At 41.8% G+C, this 17,143-nt stretch overlaps 1 protein-coding gene across 1 annotated transcript in view; it reads right to left on the bottom strand.

Annotated features, from left to right (window-relative positions):
* TBX18 (T-box transcription factor 18) overlaps window positions 1-15,521 on the bottom strand; it is a 31,900-nt gene extending 16,379 nt beyond the window's left edge. The window contains exons 1-4 of the mRNA XM_029912210.1: window positions 14,862-15,521; window positions 13,307-13,490; window positions 11,053-11,154; window positions 7,209-7,380 (exon numbers count right to left, since the gene is read on the bottom strand). Of these exons, the coding sequence (XP_029768070.1) occupies window positions 7,209-7,380; window positions 11,053-11,154; window positions 13,307-13,490; window positions 14,862-15,156 (753 nt within the window). The 5' untranslated portion in view covers window positions 15,157-15,521. The remainder of the gene's footprint in view (window positions 1-7,208; window positions 7,381-11,052; window positions 11,155-13,306; window positions 13,491-14,861) is intronic.
* Between the last annotated feature and the right edge of the window lie 1,622 nt (window positions 15,522-17,143).

The raw sequence follows: 17,143 nt of genomic DNA, 5'->3' as shown, positions 1-17,143 counted from the left end.
GTGGCAATACCATACCATGCCAACCTTACTTCTGTGCTGTGGCTGGCAATGGCTCTGCTTTCAGAGCTGGGCTCCTGGCCAGCAACTCTGAAGGCAGTACCGGCACCAGCTGCAGTGCAGAAGTAAGAGTAGCCGTACCACAACCCACTCTACAATAACTTTGTGACCCCCCCCACAACTCCTTCTTGGGTCAGGATCCCTACAATTACCACACTGTGAAATTTCAGATTTAAATAGCTGAAATCATGAAATTTACGATTTTAAAAATCCTATGACTATGAAATTGACCAAAATGGACCGTGAATTTGGTAGGGCCCTACCTATGGTTATTCTAATTCAAGGTGACTTCCCCAGCTTCTATAGCCTCACATAGAGCAAAAGGCTATATACTGGCTTTGTTGAATTGAGTGTTTAAATATCTCTTCCAACAATCTTTCCAGAGTTTTTCTGTTGGAAAAATTTCTATAAAAGAAGAATTAGCAGGTGAATAACAGCAAAAGTATGATCTTGCATTCCTTGCACACCCTAAATATCTGATGATGTAAGAGAGTAATGGGTGCATTAAGAATGCAGGGTCAAGCTAAAACTATACATTAACGCTCCAATTGCCCATTGCCCTGCACCTTGCCTAGTCATTTACACCAGTATAATTGAATATAAATTGCTTTTCTACTATTCTGATTAGGCAGAAGTTTACACACACACACACAGCCTTTGTACTGGGTTAAATGACTACACAAGGTGCAGGGCAATGGTGAAGTGGGCCCAAGACATTGCCAATTTAATAAGCAAATAACTAAATCACACCTCTCCCTGAAAATCTGTTACCCTCTATTGTTGTTAGTAATGCTATCACAGATTGATTAGAGAAAAAAAACCTCTATGTTTTCAGTTTGCTTCCTCTGTGCATTTAATAGCACTGAGTAGACCGGCTCTACTCTATTGTCCCTGGAGAATCAGTCAGTTTCTCCTGTTTGTGTGGGTCTTTTAAAAAGCAGGAAACATGCAAAACACAAAAAATGGCCAAGGAATTAACATTACCTTGAACTTATTTTTTTAAGTTGGCTGCATACCTTTAAAAATTCATTACACAGCATGACCCAGTCAACGACACCCATCTCAGACGATTCCATTCTTTATTTAAGATAATTAAACTCAAATTGACAAGCAGATCAGTACAGTATTTGGGTTTAACAAAATATTGGTTCATTTCCTTTAGATCCAGGCCTTGGTCCACCCTGTGAATGGGAGTAAGGAAGTCCAAGGCAGGCAAGCCATTTCTGTGACTTGAAGAGTCCCAATCTCCCTCCCAGACTGCTCTAGGGACAGTGCAACAACCCAAACTGCAATTGCACTGACAGTCCAGCTCTTAGAAAGCAAGTTGGCTTTCCACACACTTTAATTTTACTTCCAGAATAGCTCATCTTAAATATTAATATTGCATTGTTAGGATTTTTTTAAATAATGACTATGTTAATAGTTTTTTCACACTCTCTTCCCTTTTGTTCCTCCTTAGGCTCATTGTCCTTGGACTGATTACCCATGAAGGTCTTCAGCTTCCTGATCATCCTACGTAAACAAATATTTTAATGGAACCATGAGAAGAGGCACAGTGGCCTGTGACGGCAGGTGGCTATCAGTGTACCATGGCATCATTTCTCTGGGGGTGCTATCATTTCTTGCAGCATTTAAGTTTTCATTTTAAATTACTTAAGTGTCTTCCCCTATAGTGGTGAGGATCTTGTTCTTAATGTGGAACGACACAAAGAACAAAACAACAGCACCGAAGAACAAACCTTGGCCCTATCAGTGACTACAGCTGGCCCTAAATACAAGGGAAGCCACTGTTACTGCTCCACAGGCATGCACGCCATGCAGAAGGCCCTTGCTGCAACTCCCCTTTTCCATACAAAGTGACAGTGCCGGGCAACAGCTGATGGACGCACAGCTACACATGACATTTTTTGTAGCAGGGACTTTCTTTTTAAGGAGTGTTTATGGAATGCCTGCCACCATGGAGCCCAATGACAGGAGCCTTACTCATAACCAAAAGACAATCAATAACACCAGCACAACAGGGGTCCTCCCCCCTTGCCCTGCAGCCTAGCGGCACAAGGAACACAGCCACTTTTCTCCTAGCTGCCAGGTTCCTTTTCCCACATCTGGAAAACCATGCCAAGCAACCAAGCAAAAACCCTTTTTGACCCTTTGTGCAAAGCTCATTTATTCAGGCTTTGGAGGTGGGGAGAAACATTTGGGGCTATGACATGTGAACTGCCCCCTATCACCTTCACAAAACCTAGCAATGCAAATTTAAATGTCAACATTTTCAACTTTTCACTGCAGGTAATTTTAACAAAAAATCTACAGCTACTCTGACTTGTGAAGGTGGCCAGAGCAATGGCCTGCCTCCACCTGCAATCTGACCCCTGCATTACAGAGGGGAGAAAATAGACAAGTTTAATTCAATTTAAATACCCCAGGTGGGACTCTATTTTGAACTAGGAGTTAAAACAAGTTACTCTGTATCAAAAGTAGTTAGTGGAAGAATGTCAAAAATATTCAATTTTTTCCCATTGAAATCTCGATAAAAAGGGTGTGAAAATTTCAACCAGTTCTAATCAAAGAGGATCAATCTTACCTGGGACCCTCTATTCCAGAGACTGCAGGGGAGAGGGGCTAGTATAAGGCTACGTCTTCACTACCCGCCGATCCGGCGGGTAGCAATCGGTCTATCGGGGATCAACTTACCGCGTCTAGTGAAGACGCGATAAAATCGATCCCCGATGGCTCTACCGTCGACTCCGGAAATCCACCGCGGCAAGAGGCGGTAGCGGAGTCGACGGCGGCGCAGCAGCAGTCGACTTGCCGCCGTCCTCACAGCCAGGTAAGTCGACCTAAAATACGCCACTTCAGCTACGCTATTCACGTAGCTGAAGTTGCGTATCTTAGGTCGACCCCCCGCTGTAGTGTAGACCTAGCCTAAAGAAAGAGGAAGTATGTATGTGTGATGAGTGCAACATGTTTGTCTATCTGTGTCAGTCGTAAAATGAAGATTTCCTTTTCATCATCATAAAATCTCTAATTAATGATACTGATGTCTTTGCAAGGGATGGCATTATAACCCAGTGTCTCAGTGGAGATTACTGCCCTGTATAATTTAAGATGCGTTACCTTTTGAAAGCAGTCTGCAACAAATTAACTGGGTGACTCCCATTAAGTCTGCAAGCATCACATTGAAAATGTATCTTTATAAATTTCACCTGACCCTCCAGTTGTTCCACATGCAAAATTCACATGGGGATTCTACGTGCAAAACCACTTCAAGATCTGGTCCATGTGTCTGTTTATACAACATTACTATAAAAGTGGGAAGACAAGGACTCCCCAGTCAAAATGCTGATGACAACATTAGCACACCGGAATGTTTACAGGAAGTGTTCAAACGGAAAGTGAGTGGCCCTAAAATATTAAGAAATATAGCCATGTTCAGTTCTAAACAAAGGGCTAAAATTGGGGCAGGCACTGTCACTTACTGTCATTCTGTACAGGGCCCTGGCCTTGCTGGCCATTCGTCACTTCCACAACATAAATGTTTACTAATAATACTAACTTGTCCTTAGTTCACATATGTAGCCCCAACTCACATGAATGTGAGTTACACATACAGCTTGAGGATAGTTGGACACCTGGGTTAGTATTTTAACATGCCCCTTAAAAATGTGTAACGTTGACTTTAGAGTATTTTACGTATTTACTTAGTGTCATTGATTAGTTGCAACAGCAAGCAACTTTGTGAAATGTGACTGGCCCTGCTGCCAGTGCCAGTAAGTTAGTACTACAGTGTACATTAAGGGCCCCAACTCGTCTCACACTACTGTCATTCCATGGAGGTCAATGGAGTTACGTTGCTGAAGGATCAGAATCAAGCCCCAGAACACTAGTGGAGAAACTTGTGTGTAAACTGGCCATACTTAGGTGTTTGGAAAGAGCAAAATCAACAGGGTATCAAAATGGAGAACTGGACACATGTAAAATATGTTCAGAGGCAAAGGCTGAGGGCTAAATTCTGTCTCTCCTTACATGACCCTCAAGAAGTGAGTGGGGAGCAGAACTGTAGAAGCCAAGTGGAGGTTCCTCCAAGCCATTCTGCCTGAGCAAAAGCATAAAATCCACCAAAATTAAGGGATGTGAGGAAAGAAGATTCAGACCTTGAATATAAAAAATAATATTTTGGGATGTTGCATGGGCCTGACTGCTAGCTCTTCTTATCTAACACCCCTCTTCTTCACCACCACGCAGAGAAAAGTGGGGCATTCCCATTTATGTGAAACATCATTATTTCTTATATTCATCACAAAATATGCAATTATTCCTTTTCCATTATTGCTGGAGGCCTCCAGAGGCTCCACAGCCATTTCAATTCTGCATTCCATGCTACTCAAAAAGAAAAAATTGACCCATTGAGATAGACACGTCTCTGCTTTCTGTTTTTGCCTTTTCTGATAACAGTGAGTGTTCGTAATTTCCCAGATTTTAGAAATATGAATTTTGCAACCAACCTTCTATTGTCTTTTTAAAACAAAAAAACCTTAAATTTCCATTTTTTCTTTTATTTTGGGAGTGGGGGGATGTTGTAGTTCTGAATCAGTTCAATGTGTCTTGAATCTCTGTAGAAGAATACTACTTGGCTAGCTTCCAAACTGAAACTTTAATAAAGAGTGCTCCAGTAATTTTAAATTTCTCTGCACCATGAATAAGAATATGCTGCAAACACTGTGGATTTCAGCTCAGGGGGAAGAAAGCCTGAAATGTGGCCTTGCACAATATAGTATAGTATATACTTGCACTATATTGTGCAAGGCCAATATAGCATATAGCATACAGTACAGTAAATACAGTAATTTGACTCTTTGTCCATCTTCAAGATTAAATCTTGAGCCCCAGTCCTACAACTGATAGCACATGGGCAGACTGCTGTGTTCATGTGTAGCCTCACTGAAGTCAATGGTTACAACAATCTGCCTGAACGGTTAGCTCTGTCTACTCTTGGAGGTAGGGGTGTGATTCCCAGCTCACCTACACATACTCTCTATAGCTCTCATGGAACTAGCACGTTAAAAACTATAGTGTAGCCATGGTAACATAGGGCAGCGGTGAGGGGTGGCATTGGCTAACTGCCTTGAGTACAAACCGGTCTGCACCTCATGAATACGTACTTGGGGCAGCTAGGTCAGGCTGTCGCTTGTTTCTGGCCAGGCTACCCACGCTATACTACTATTTTTAGCACACAGCGCGAGTATGTCTACACGAGCTGGGAATCACACTACTGACTGCAAGTGTAGACATAGCCTATCAGTTGTAGAATTGGAGTCTTCCAGATTTACAGCTCTCTTCGCTTTTTAAGCACTTCAATAAAATGTTGGTGCAACCCGTTCACATTAATTGCAGATACACAAGTAATCCCACTGAAATCCATGGAACTTCTCATGCTGAGTAACATTTATTCATTCCAGGATTGCAGAATCAGACCCCCCAGATCATAATCCACAAATAAAGAGTGTAAATATTGGGGGGAGGTGTTAAATCCTAAATAGAAATACTGTTAATTCAAAACCTTGTATGGACATATCTACAGTGAAACAGCAATCTAACTCCTGCAACATCTGACAATAACATACTATGAATCTTTCTTGCAACTGAGTGGGAAAAAATAGTTGCTCATACCTATGTAACATAAACAAAGGATAGGCAAAGAACTGAAAAAAGAGTGCAGAGATAAAGAACAGGGCTTAACACAGCAGAGTTATTGGACCAGATTTATCCCTAGTGCAAATCCATTATTTAATTAGTTATGAATTGGTCCCATCACTTTACTACCCCCTCCCATGTAGGGACATTCAGCGTGGGCTGTACTAATCCACCTGGAACCCTGATTTCACTGCTCCCTTACCCAACCTGGCTAGGTTACAGCTAGCTCAGTAAATCCACCCAAGCTGCAGTCACATCCTAAGATTGCAGTACAGAGATACCCTACAGACACATATTTTCTTTAGAGAAAATGGAGGTGCTTGTAGAATTTACAATTGGGACCAGGTTCTCACACTATTCTGCAAGCAGCGGTCACATTGACTTCAATGGGAAATGTGCACAGAAGAAAAGTGCTGATAGCTATATATAGCATCTTTGCATACAGTGCTAGGGGTATTCCATTTTATTCCTTTTCGTGACTGAGGAATCATCCTATTTAATAAGTCTGGCCACTTTAGAGTCAATGGAACCCACATCCGGTCTCCGACTTGTCACTCAAGTTCTTAAAACTCCAGACACTTTGAGTTCAATGTTCCCTTTGAAAGAAAGCCAACATTTGCCATTTATTACTGGATTTGTCAAAAGTAAAGACTTCATCCTGTCTAAAAACAATTCTTGTTTTTTAATTATTTCCTAAGGTGTCAAGTACAACTATTTTAGGGATTGTTGGAAAGACGCTGGCTTACATCTGTCATGTTTCAACAGTTTTCAAGAGAAAAGGAAATATGAATATAAACACATTTTGTCACATTAGATAATGTCATAACTAAACAATTCAGAGCTTGCAAACAGAACACTCATACTGCAGCAGTCTGCCAGCTTTTTCAGAAGTAATGAGCCTCAGCTGTGAAAGGGTCTTGCTTCATAAGGTATGTAATAAATCATTATCAGAGTGAACCCAGCTCCCATGTTGTTCATTTTGGAGTGCAATTATTAACACCTCATGGGATTTCACACAAATGTTTAGGTTAAAAAAAACAGTTAAATGTACTTTTTATTCACATAAACTTATTACATATTACTAATATTTATTCTCACTACTTGTGAGTTTAAGCACACTTTTTTGATAAAAACTGAAATTGCAAGATAGATAGATATGGTGGTAAAATATACGAGCAATTTTGTACTTTTACTTTAGTTAGTTCAGTCTTGCACAATTCTACTTACCCTGGGGTCTTATATTTTTGAGGGGCAAATACACTAGCATCCATTTTTAAAAAATCATCAATCAATTATCAAAGCAAAAGAACAAGCAGATTTTGTATGTGTGCTGGTCAATTTTCATGAAGCTTTGCAAGGCTGAGTTCATTCTTGTCAACAGGAAGATACACGTCATAAAATCTTTACGTGATGACTGATGTGCTAGTTTGTAATATTGTAAGACACGGGATACTCACATGCCCTTGATCGTCCAGCTCGTTGTTGGTAAGTTTCAGTTTGTCAAAGCTGATCACTTGCCTCATCCAGGTCTCCCCTGAGGCGGGTGAATCGGGGTGAATATAAACACGAGGAGGTACTGGTGAATCAGCATTCCCGGCCACCATCCACTTCGAACTATGGTAAACATACCTATGAAAAGAAGCCCAACATCTGTCAGAATGAAATTGGAAATAATTCATCAGGATGATTTATATTGATATAGCAGGACTTCGTACATACAGCACGCGTCAATCTACAAATGTTGAGGGACAATAATTACAATGGATCTAGTCACAATATCCCAGAGAGAAGTGATCATTTTTCCAACAGAAAAAGAAAAAGAGGGAAAACACAACTTAAAAGAAGTCTATAAAAATAGCTAGGAAATTCAACTGCGATTTGAGAGATAAAGGGCAAGTAATCAATATAAACAAAGTCACAGCATTTTGGGAAGCCTTCTCTCTCACCACTGTCAAGATTATCTTAATAGCTGCACTAACAAACACAGTAGTCTTCTTTGCTGCAAATAAAATGTTTAATTTACTTTCATTTCAACATTCAATTTTCAGTTGCTGCAAACAACTGAATTACAAAATATTAGCAAAAGTATCTACAATAGACAGGACCAAATTCTGCTTTCATTTAGAGCCTTATCCAACTCCCATTAAAGCCAGTTGCTGTCTTTCCACTGACCACCAGTTACGCTGGCATAGATCCATTGATCTCAGGCTAGGTCTACACTACAGCGGTGTTCCGACCTAAGATACGCAACTTCAGCTACGTGAATACCGTAGCTGAAGTTGCGTATTTTAGGTCGGCTTACCTGGTGGTGAGGACGGGGGAAAGCCGACCGCTGCCGCGCTGCCGCCGACTCCGCTACCGCCTCTTGTCGAGGTGGATTTCCGGAGTCGACGGCAGAGCGATCAGGGATCGATTTTACCGCGTCCTCACGAGACGCGGTAAGTCGATCCCCGATAAACCGATTGCTACCCGCCGGATCGGCGGGTAGTGAAGACGTAGCCTCAATGGCATCACTCTGGATGGGCTCCAGTGTAACAGAGCAAAATCTGGCCCTTAATTTATACAATGACATAAACAACTCTTTACATGACTCACTTAGCATGTTGTTTCTAACATGAAACAGTCCACAAATAAAACTATTCCAGATACAACACATCTTGCGACAATGAAAAAGAGAATGAAATTAAAATGAGAGAATTTCTGTGAGAACCATATTGATCTTCTTGACAGTACCACAGAAATATTTAAATAAAAAACCCACATCCTATTATGTTTCTTTTTATATAAAAAAAAATAAACAAAGTCATTCTGCAGTAAAAGTATCTTATCCTTCAGTAAAAATATCTTATTCTGAATTCAGCTATTTTGCAGGACAATTATTTTTTTTTAAAACCCACTAATTAAAAACTGTGCAAATAATATGTCTGATAGGCATGCACTCTTCAGAAAAAAGAACAATTCCCTTAGCAAAAAAAAAATAAACAGTTCGATTTAATTTTAAGAAATGTCTTTCAACACTTTCACCTGGTATGTCTCTTTGTACGGGTCTCCTCTTTAAGAGAAAAAAGAATATGCAACATTATCAACAGTGGAAACAAAATTATTCATTACAAATATGTATGGATGTAAATCATATCAAGCCATCAATTATGAAATGATATGTACTTTCTTGTGATTCCTTCTGGTGGAGAAATATCCTCTGCCTAAATCATACAGTTTGTTATTTCTTTTAATATTTTTATCTGATTTATTATTAATTTTAATTTGTGAATGAATTAGATTTAATATTTTCTTTACCTATTTTAAGGTGTGAACATTACAAACTGTACTTCATTAAATTTATTTAAAATATTTTAAAACAATACCTAACTTTTCAGATAAGGTTTAATTTTGCTAAGTTTAAATATAAATTATCCTCAGCTGACACCATTTCAGTTAAAGTTTCATCATTTACTTCAAGGGGAGTAGGATTGGGCCCAGTGTACAACTGTTATAGTATCTCTTTGCTGTTCAGATGTTCAGGGCAGGCAGTTTGTAAAGTATCAAGCACAGTAATGGGATTAAAATAATAATCAGTATAAAAGAATACATCCACTGCATAAGAGCCTTGCTTATAGAAAAGTGAAATCAGGTAAAAGTAACACCACCATTTACCAAGAAGATAAAATAAATATAATACTAAATTCTTAACAAAAATATGTGTGTGCCAACCATGAAATTGCTGCATTTTATATATGATAACATGAGCTGAATTTGTTGGGTTTTTTTTTTTAATTAATAGTCAGCAGTGCAGACAGCAAGGACTATAATAATACATATATATTTAAAATGAAAGAGACACATTCATTGTTAAAACTACTAATATTTAATATGAATTTCCTCATTTGAATATCAGAATTTTTAACTCTATTCAAGTCCTGACATAAAGATTGCTGTTTATAAAGATCTGAAACTACATGCTCACAGTACTGTGTAAATTTACATTTCTGTTATGACCAGTTGACAAAGTCTTAATTTGGACCCAAATCAGCATAAAGATTTTCCATTTTAATTGAACTGCTCTAGCCCAGAGAAAACCTGTTTCAGTTTGTTGTGACATAATCCAAAAAACAAACAAACAAACAAAAAAAACCCACCAGACAACCACTATATGAATTGTTCTCAGTGTTTATATTGGTCACCTTGCTGAAAATTTCTCTGTAAACAAAACTAAAATTGTCATAAATGTGCCTGTGGAAGGAGGAAATTACAGTTAATGATTTTAGTAACACAAGAAATGTAGTTCAGACTCAGTGTTGGTATGGTGAGAAAAAAGTATTCCTTGAGAGTAAGTCTGTTCAGCTTGATCTTCTTTCCCTATATTAAAGTTTCATAGTTCTACAATTAAACCTATGGCAAATAGATTTACTGAATTGTTCTAACCATGGGTTGAAATAACCAAAATGATAATATGTAAGGGTCCAATCCTGCTCCTACTGAACCACTTGGTAAAAATTTTCTCTTGACTTTAATGGCAAATAAGGTCAGTCCCTTGATTCATAAAGTTTCTAAACATGCTAATAGTAATTATTGTGGGCCTAAACCTGCAAACATTCCATCAGACCAGTAGTCCAATAGGCATAGGACTACTTGCTTAGCCCAGGACTGCCCTGGTAAGAGTTCACATAAATGTGACCCTTCTTTGAAGTGTTAAAGAAATAATTAGCATAACTGGTCATTCATTAATAAATATATTCTTTAAAATATGAAGTTTCATAGCCAGAAATGCCATTAATTCATTCAAATCAAAATCACTAAAGATACCTACCTGCTATCCCTTTTTAATCTGAATCCATAACACAAGGAGCAGCATTTATCATAAATCCATTTGAACCATAATTCAAGAACATTTAAATGCTTTACATTTTAATGTAGTGTCACTAGAATATATAATTTTAATATTTATTTATTCATAGAAAATAACTACAAAGTGACACAAACTGGATGTATGTAGCCGTGGACTAGGAACAAAATACATTAAAAATTTCTCTTTGCCGGGGCTAAATTGCAGTCTGTAAAAGCGAAAAAACTGACTGCTCAGCTATTGAACATAAGCCTAATGTAGAAAGCACTTCAATAAAAACTGCAGTTGTTCTTGCATACTTGACACAACAACTTATTTTTATGCACTGAGATGAAAATAGAAATTTGGAAGAGCGTTAAACTCTACCTTCTGTTGATATATATTTGATTAATATTCTCTGTCAACAGCCGTATCTGTATGGTTTGCATCACAAGCTTTGTGTTTTACAATTACTGTACCTGTATCTTTTGTTATCCACTGGCACAATGTCCATGGCAATGTAATATTGCTGATGTGGGTCTAAACCTGAGATCTTCACTCTCATTGCGGGGAACATCCGCCTGAACATAGAAAAAGGGAGGTCATTTTAATATGAAACGGATTTGGGAACAATTGTACAGCAAAGTAACCAGTTTGTGAGTACCCCCTCCCTAATACAGAGAAGTCTGTAAGAGTCTTTTTTGATCATTATGGCCACATAGCCACGAAATGGTCCATTTGATAGGTCACAACAGATTTTTAAAGTGCATTTTTGCTGAACAATGCTTCATATGTTTTGTGATACATTTTGAGAGTACAAATATCACCATTTAATTTCAACTTTATTGTTAAATAGTAAGTCATTTTGTTTTGAGACTTTATTTTCACTGCATATGCATTTAAAACCTGCTAGACAGTTACTAGACATATGTTACATGAGATGCGCAAGTAACAGTTCTTATCAAGCAAGATTACAACCTGCAGAAATTTAAATTGTCAGATGAGTACTGACAGCAGCAAAGGGTGTGTCACTTATATATCAGCAAATTATACCATTAAAGACATGGTGATATAAATATAAAACAAGGATGCAGTTATAAAACTCAATGTGCCATGCTAGAACCAAACAATATGTTCCTTATTCAGAAGGGACTTACGGTTTGCAACATGCTAAAGGTGAAGTCCATGAGTTGTTCTATGTTTGAAAGGTATAGTAAAACATCTTTATTGAAAGCAGAAACCAAAGTACGAAGTACGTTTATAAATAAGTTCATAATTTAGATCATTTGGTGTCGAAAAGTGGAATAGTTAACTAATGTGGAGATTTTAGATAAAAAAAATCATGTCTCAATTCAGTGTGTTTGACACTTGCCTTTTAGATGAAAAGTTCATTCTGAAGGGCAAAAATAAGAAACTTTACAATGACTAGTTAATTGCATATTAATAAAATATTTTTTTCTTATTACATAAATCTAAATGCCATCCAAATTAAATTCTGTGTTTTCTGTTGTTCTAAACAATTAGCGAAATTAAAATTGTAGAAGGAAAAATATATGTTATTTCTATAATTTCTAAATAAACAGCAGGGTGAAACTGTCTTGGCTAACTCGCTCTTACTGTTATTTCAGTGCACCTGTAAGATAAAAAAGGAAAATCTTTGACTGGACCCTCAAGACAAATGTTGCTTTGTGCTAGTTAAGACTGCATTTCAATCATTAATAAAGCCTTGCTGAAAATGGAGAAGGTAGCATATGGATTCAATCAAATATGTTTTTGTAATTTCTAATAAGTTCAGATATTTTTATACTAGCCAGGTTTTTGCCATGTGTATACATTGGAAAGGGGGGAAAGTTTATTTTAGAAGAATACAACATTCATAGACTTCATCCTAATGAACAGGAAACCTAAAACTCCACATGCTCCTGTGCCCATCTAAAATTATTGTGATCTACGTAGCTCATAAATCAATTTGCTTTATCCACTTTGATGTATTTGCAGATTTTAGACTGTGCATGTCATCTGTATAGTTATTATAAATTAGCTGTCCAAAACAGCATAAAAAAATCTGGCTTCTGCAGCATCAGATTTTGTATTTGATTAACATGAATGAACAACGCGATATTATGAGACAATGTGTTTATCCACCTGAAGGAGAGCATAGCATAAATCAGGAGGGCAGTTAGAATATCCTGTCTCATTTGTACTCAGTCTGATCTTCCTTTATCAATGGACTTCGGAATTAATTTTAGCCATATTAACCGCCTTAGAAACTCCAACTTTCCCTAGTTCCAAGAAACAACAGGGGTACCAAGAAAAAGAAAAACGTGCCTGTCCTGCAACTGTAAATTAGACCAGAGACTAGAAATTAATAAGCCAGTTTATACTATTCATTTGTTGTATTTATGAGTGTGGGGTGGAAATGACTAATAAACTATTGCTTTCTTCGGGGACCCGTGCACTAACGCGCTGCCTGCGGGAAAATGAGCCTCAACTCTTCAGTTTTCCCATCGCGATTTGATCGTGATGTGGTAGTGCCGTCTGAATTCGATTACTGCTAAGCAACTTCTCCCTCCGCGGTACTGCTGCGCCCACCCAGCGGTGCGGCACCTGGGTGCTGGCTTTCTGCGACTCTCCTGCGGTGCAGCAGAACAGCCCGGCGCAGAAGGGTACCTTTGCCCTAGTGCATTTGCCCCAGAAGGGGGAACTAGATAAGTGCGCGCGGCGCCTTTTTACCTTCCTGCCTTGGTGATGATCATCTCGGTGCCGATCTCATGGAAGCGCTTCCACAGCTCGGCTCCCTGCAGATCTACCCGGGGCGCTTGCGGGGTTGGTGGAGGGGAACCGGCCCTAGACCCCTTGGGGGAGCCGCCGGGCGACACTGGCGGGGACCCTCCTAGGAAACTCTCCTCGCAGCTGCCTGGAATGAGAGCCGGGCGGAAGGGAAGCAGAGGAGAGTGTCAGGCAGAGAGCAGCAGGGCCCGGGATCTCCGCAGCTCCCAGGGACTTTGGAGCGCCTCGCTCTTCCATGGACGGAGAAGAGCCCGGGGAAGGGCTGCTGGGTCCAGCCCTTGTCCCAAAAACAACAGAGAAAGAGCAAGTCAAAAGTCTCCCCACGCCACCCACTGCAGGGAGAGGAGAGGCAACGAGAGGCCTGGAGCATCTCCCGGGCCTCTGCAAGACGCCCGCACTCTCCCGACCCAGCGCGCGTCCCTCCCAGCGTTTACACACAGCGCGGTCATAGCTCTCGGGGCCGAGGCCCTCCTGGCCCTCCGGTGGCGGGGGGCCCAGCGCCGAGCTACGCGGCCTGTGCAAGTGCGGGGTGAAAAATCAGCCGCGATCACGTGCAGAGTTTGGCCCTGGAGTTCAAAGCTGATAACAGACGCCGGAGGGGTGTCTTTTAAACAGCAGCCATACCCCCATCTCAGACAGGGCTCTCCGTGGGACCTGGCAGCACAGCGTCAGGGCTAAACACCAGCATGCAGCAAACCCCTGGCACCGAGAACGCATCGGGCTGATTGTTTTCCTGGTGCTGCTGGGGCAGAGCGAGCCAGGCCATTTGCGCTGCTTTTTGCGGGCTTGCGGGAAATGAATTAGCGTCGCAACGATAACTGCAGATTTCGTTGGACATTTGATTTCAGCTCTGCAGAGTTTGCCCTTCTCTGGCATATTAATGCACCGGTTTTTTTAACTGACACGAATCCCCGTTGTTCCTCGCCTCGGCTCTTTCACGTCTAGTATTAGGGTTAGGGTGTTGTTAGCCTGAAATGCAGTTGTCAAAAATACCAGGGAAAGGAACTTTTAAATTAACATGATCGCCCCGCACCAGGCCCTTGGTTTCCCCGAATGCCTGGAGAAGGTTAATTAACACATCTCCGCTCTGACAGATATTTTACTACCAGCTCATTGGCGGGCGGGATTTTTGCCCCACGGTGTTAAAGAGAAAAAATAATCAGGGGAGGGGAGGAAAGTGTTGGATCCGGAGCCAAGCCGGGTTCAAAGGGGAAGAGGAGAGAGGAAAGAAACTTGAAAAGCTGTCAGAAGAGTGAGCCTCCAAAACAGCAAGAGGGCAAAGCCAGCAGTGACTGACCCGGCGCAGGAGTGTTTACGCCAAGCAAAGACGAGCCACGTCGGGGTTCGGCTCTGGGACAGAATCGGCCCCCGCCCCTTCTCAGTGTGCCCGGTGTGGGGGGCCAGCGACTGCTTTGACAGCTTGCGCGGGGTGGGCAGGTTTGTCCCGGCCCCGCTGCAGCGCTCAGCGCCGTGGGATGGGAGCGGGGAGGAGACTCACCGGCGGGTCCCCGGACGCCGCAGCTCAGCTCCAGCTCGCCGCAGCTCCTGCCAGGCGCCGACACTGCCCCAGCGTGGGGCTGCAACGGGGCGCTTTCGGCGCCCTCGCTGGAGCCCTTTTCGCAGCCGCTGCCCGCTTCTTCCGCCGCCGCCGCCGGCTCCTCCTCGCCGCCCAGCTTGCGCCGCTTCGGCTGCTTGTGCTGCTGCTTCTCGGCTCCGATCAGCGCCTCTACCGAGAAGGCGTGAGCCTTGAGACTCATCGCGGTGCCGGGCGAGGGTCGCCGCTTCTCTGCCATGCCCGGCGCGCACACCTCCCCGCCCTAGACCCCGCTCATAGACACGCAACGGGCCCCTGGCCAAAGCCGCGCCGCGCTGCAGCGCCCGGCCTGAGCGGAGTCTCGCTCCCTGCCGCCCTCCCGATCCCCCAGGCGAGGGGCGCGGGGTTCTCCTCGCCCTGCTTTTGCAATGCCAGGGATCAGCCAAGTTTGTCTAAACTAGTCCCGTTTGCAGAGGCGCTGTTCCTCCCCCTCCTCCTCCTCCGAGCTCTGCCTCGTCTGACGGGCCAGGCAGGACTGACATGGGGAACAAACGCTCTGCGGACACAAATTAGGGCTTGTAATTGAAATTTGTTGCCTTGATCTGTCAGCACTTCCAAGCAGGAGACCGGTGGGAAAGAACTCGCTCATTAGTGTCAATAAAGTGACTGGGGCTGGGCGGAGCCAGGGGGATTGTGTCAATCAAACCAAGTGCGGGCCAATCAGAAATTGGGGATTATCTCGAGCCCGGTCCTTCTTCCTTACAAGGTTATAAAAGTGCAGGGTGTGGGGGAACCCAACGTGTTGTTCTCTGACTCCAGAATTCACCCCCTTCGTTCCCCCTGCGGGCGTGTCAGTCACAGCCCCGCCTCTCCTTCCCGCGTGAAAGGTGCGAGGCTCCTTCACTTGATCGTGACAGCAGCATAGACCAGAATTCAATAGATAAAAATAGGTTCGTGCCCCTCCCCCGTTACACGCCCATCAAATTAACTCTGGGTAAAGAGTATTCATTAAAAATAGGGAAACGTTGCTTTTCCCAAGCTTGCAAAGTTTCCTCCTGGGAACACAGGCAAGCCTCAGAGGGGACTCAGATTTGCATACATGCAGAATAAGAGTATGGAACTACATCCAGGTTTATTAGCGTGGCAGAGTTTTTTGTTCTTCTTTTACCTTTCCGGTCAGGAGCTTTTAGGTCTATGGTTGGGGCTGTACCTGAGTTAGACTTGAAACTCCCCTCAAGGAATCTCATTTGAAATGTACAAAGCTGTCCCGCGGATTTATGTGCCCGTTGCATTCCCTTTCTACTGTAGTTCTTCGGGGGAGCAATCGAGTTTAAAAATAAATAAATAACATAAATAATGGTTGTGAACTATTGCCGCTCTGAAAATTGATTGTCTTATTCTACACCGAGGAAGGATGGGACTTAGAGATTCACTGAATTGTTATTAAAACGGGCCAGCGTGAATTTAAGCACAAATCCTCGAAGCCCCCGTTAGAATAATCGATTGTAAACTGAAGCTAAAAAGAAAAAAAGGAAATTCAGCGAAGCCTTGTCTGAGCACTGACATATCCGGCCGCAGTAACTTTAATAATAATCATATTCAGGTGCGGACGAGGGAAGGGATCGTTTTGTCTTTTTTCCCATGAACAAAATATCAAACGCTACGGAGCTGAAGCCAGTATTATTATGCTCTTTGCTTTCCCAAACAAGTCAAAGAAACTGGTCGCCTACCCTTTACTTTACAACACAGCGTTACAGTACGTTTCCACTGTCGTATCAAAGTGCTTCATATAATTAAATAGAAGAAAAACACATTTGCGTAATGAATATTAAGGTTTTATATAAGAGCGATCACGGATTTAGGGCACTGTTTTAAACAATCGTATCCATGTTCTGTAATTGTATGACTACATTAACATTCTGCGTCATGTATGTTCTTAGAGCTATTGTTTGAACTATTGAGTAGCAAATCTCATAGGTTCTAAAGGTCCAGATAACAGGACTTTAAAAACCACTAAAATGTAAATCCATCTGTAACCTCAGTAACGAGTGGGCTGAACCCCCGGAATTTGGGGAAAGGGGAAGGACTGCCTAGTAAATATCTTAGTGCTAAAGTAGCCTTTCGAGTAATTTTAACAATGTTTAAACTTTAGAAATGCGTTAACGGTATGAAAATGTAGATGTCTGAGACACATTTCATGAATCAAACAAGCAGAGGCACTATCCAGCCCCCCCTTGGAGAAGATA

This window comes from Terrapene carolina, unplaced genomic scaffold, assembly GCF_002925995.2.
Source record: "Terrapene carolina triunguis isolate 2854851 unplaced genomic scaffold, T_m_triunguis-2.0 Scaffold42, whole genome shotgun sequence".
NCBI lineage: Eukaryota > Metazoa > Chordata > Testudines > Emydidae > Terrapene > Terrapene triunguis.
This window is presented reverse-complemented; position numbering and strand designations above follow the sequence as displayed.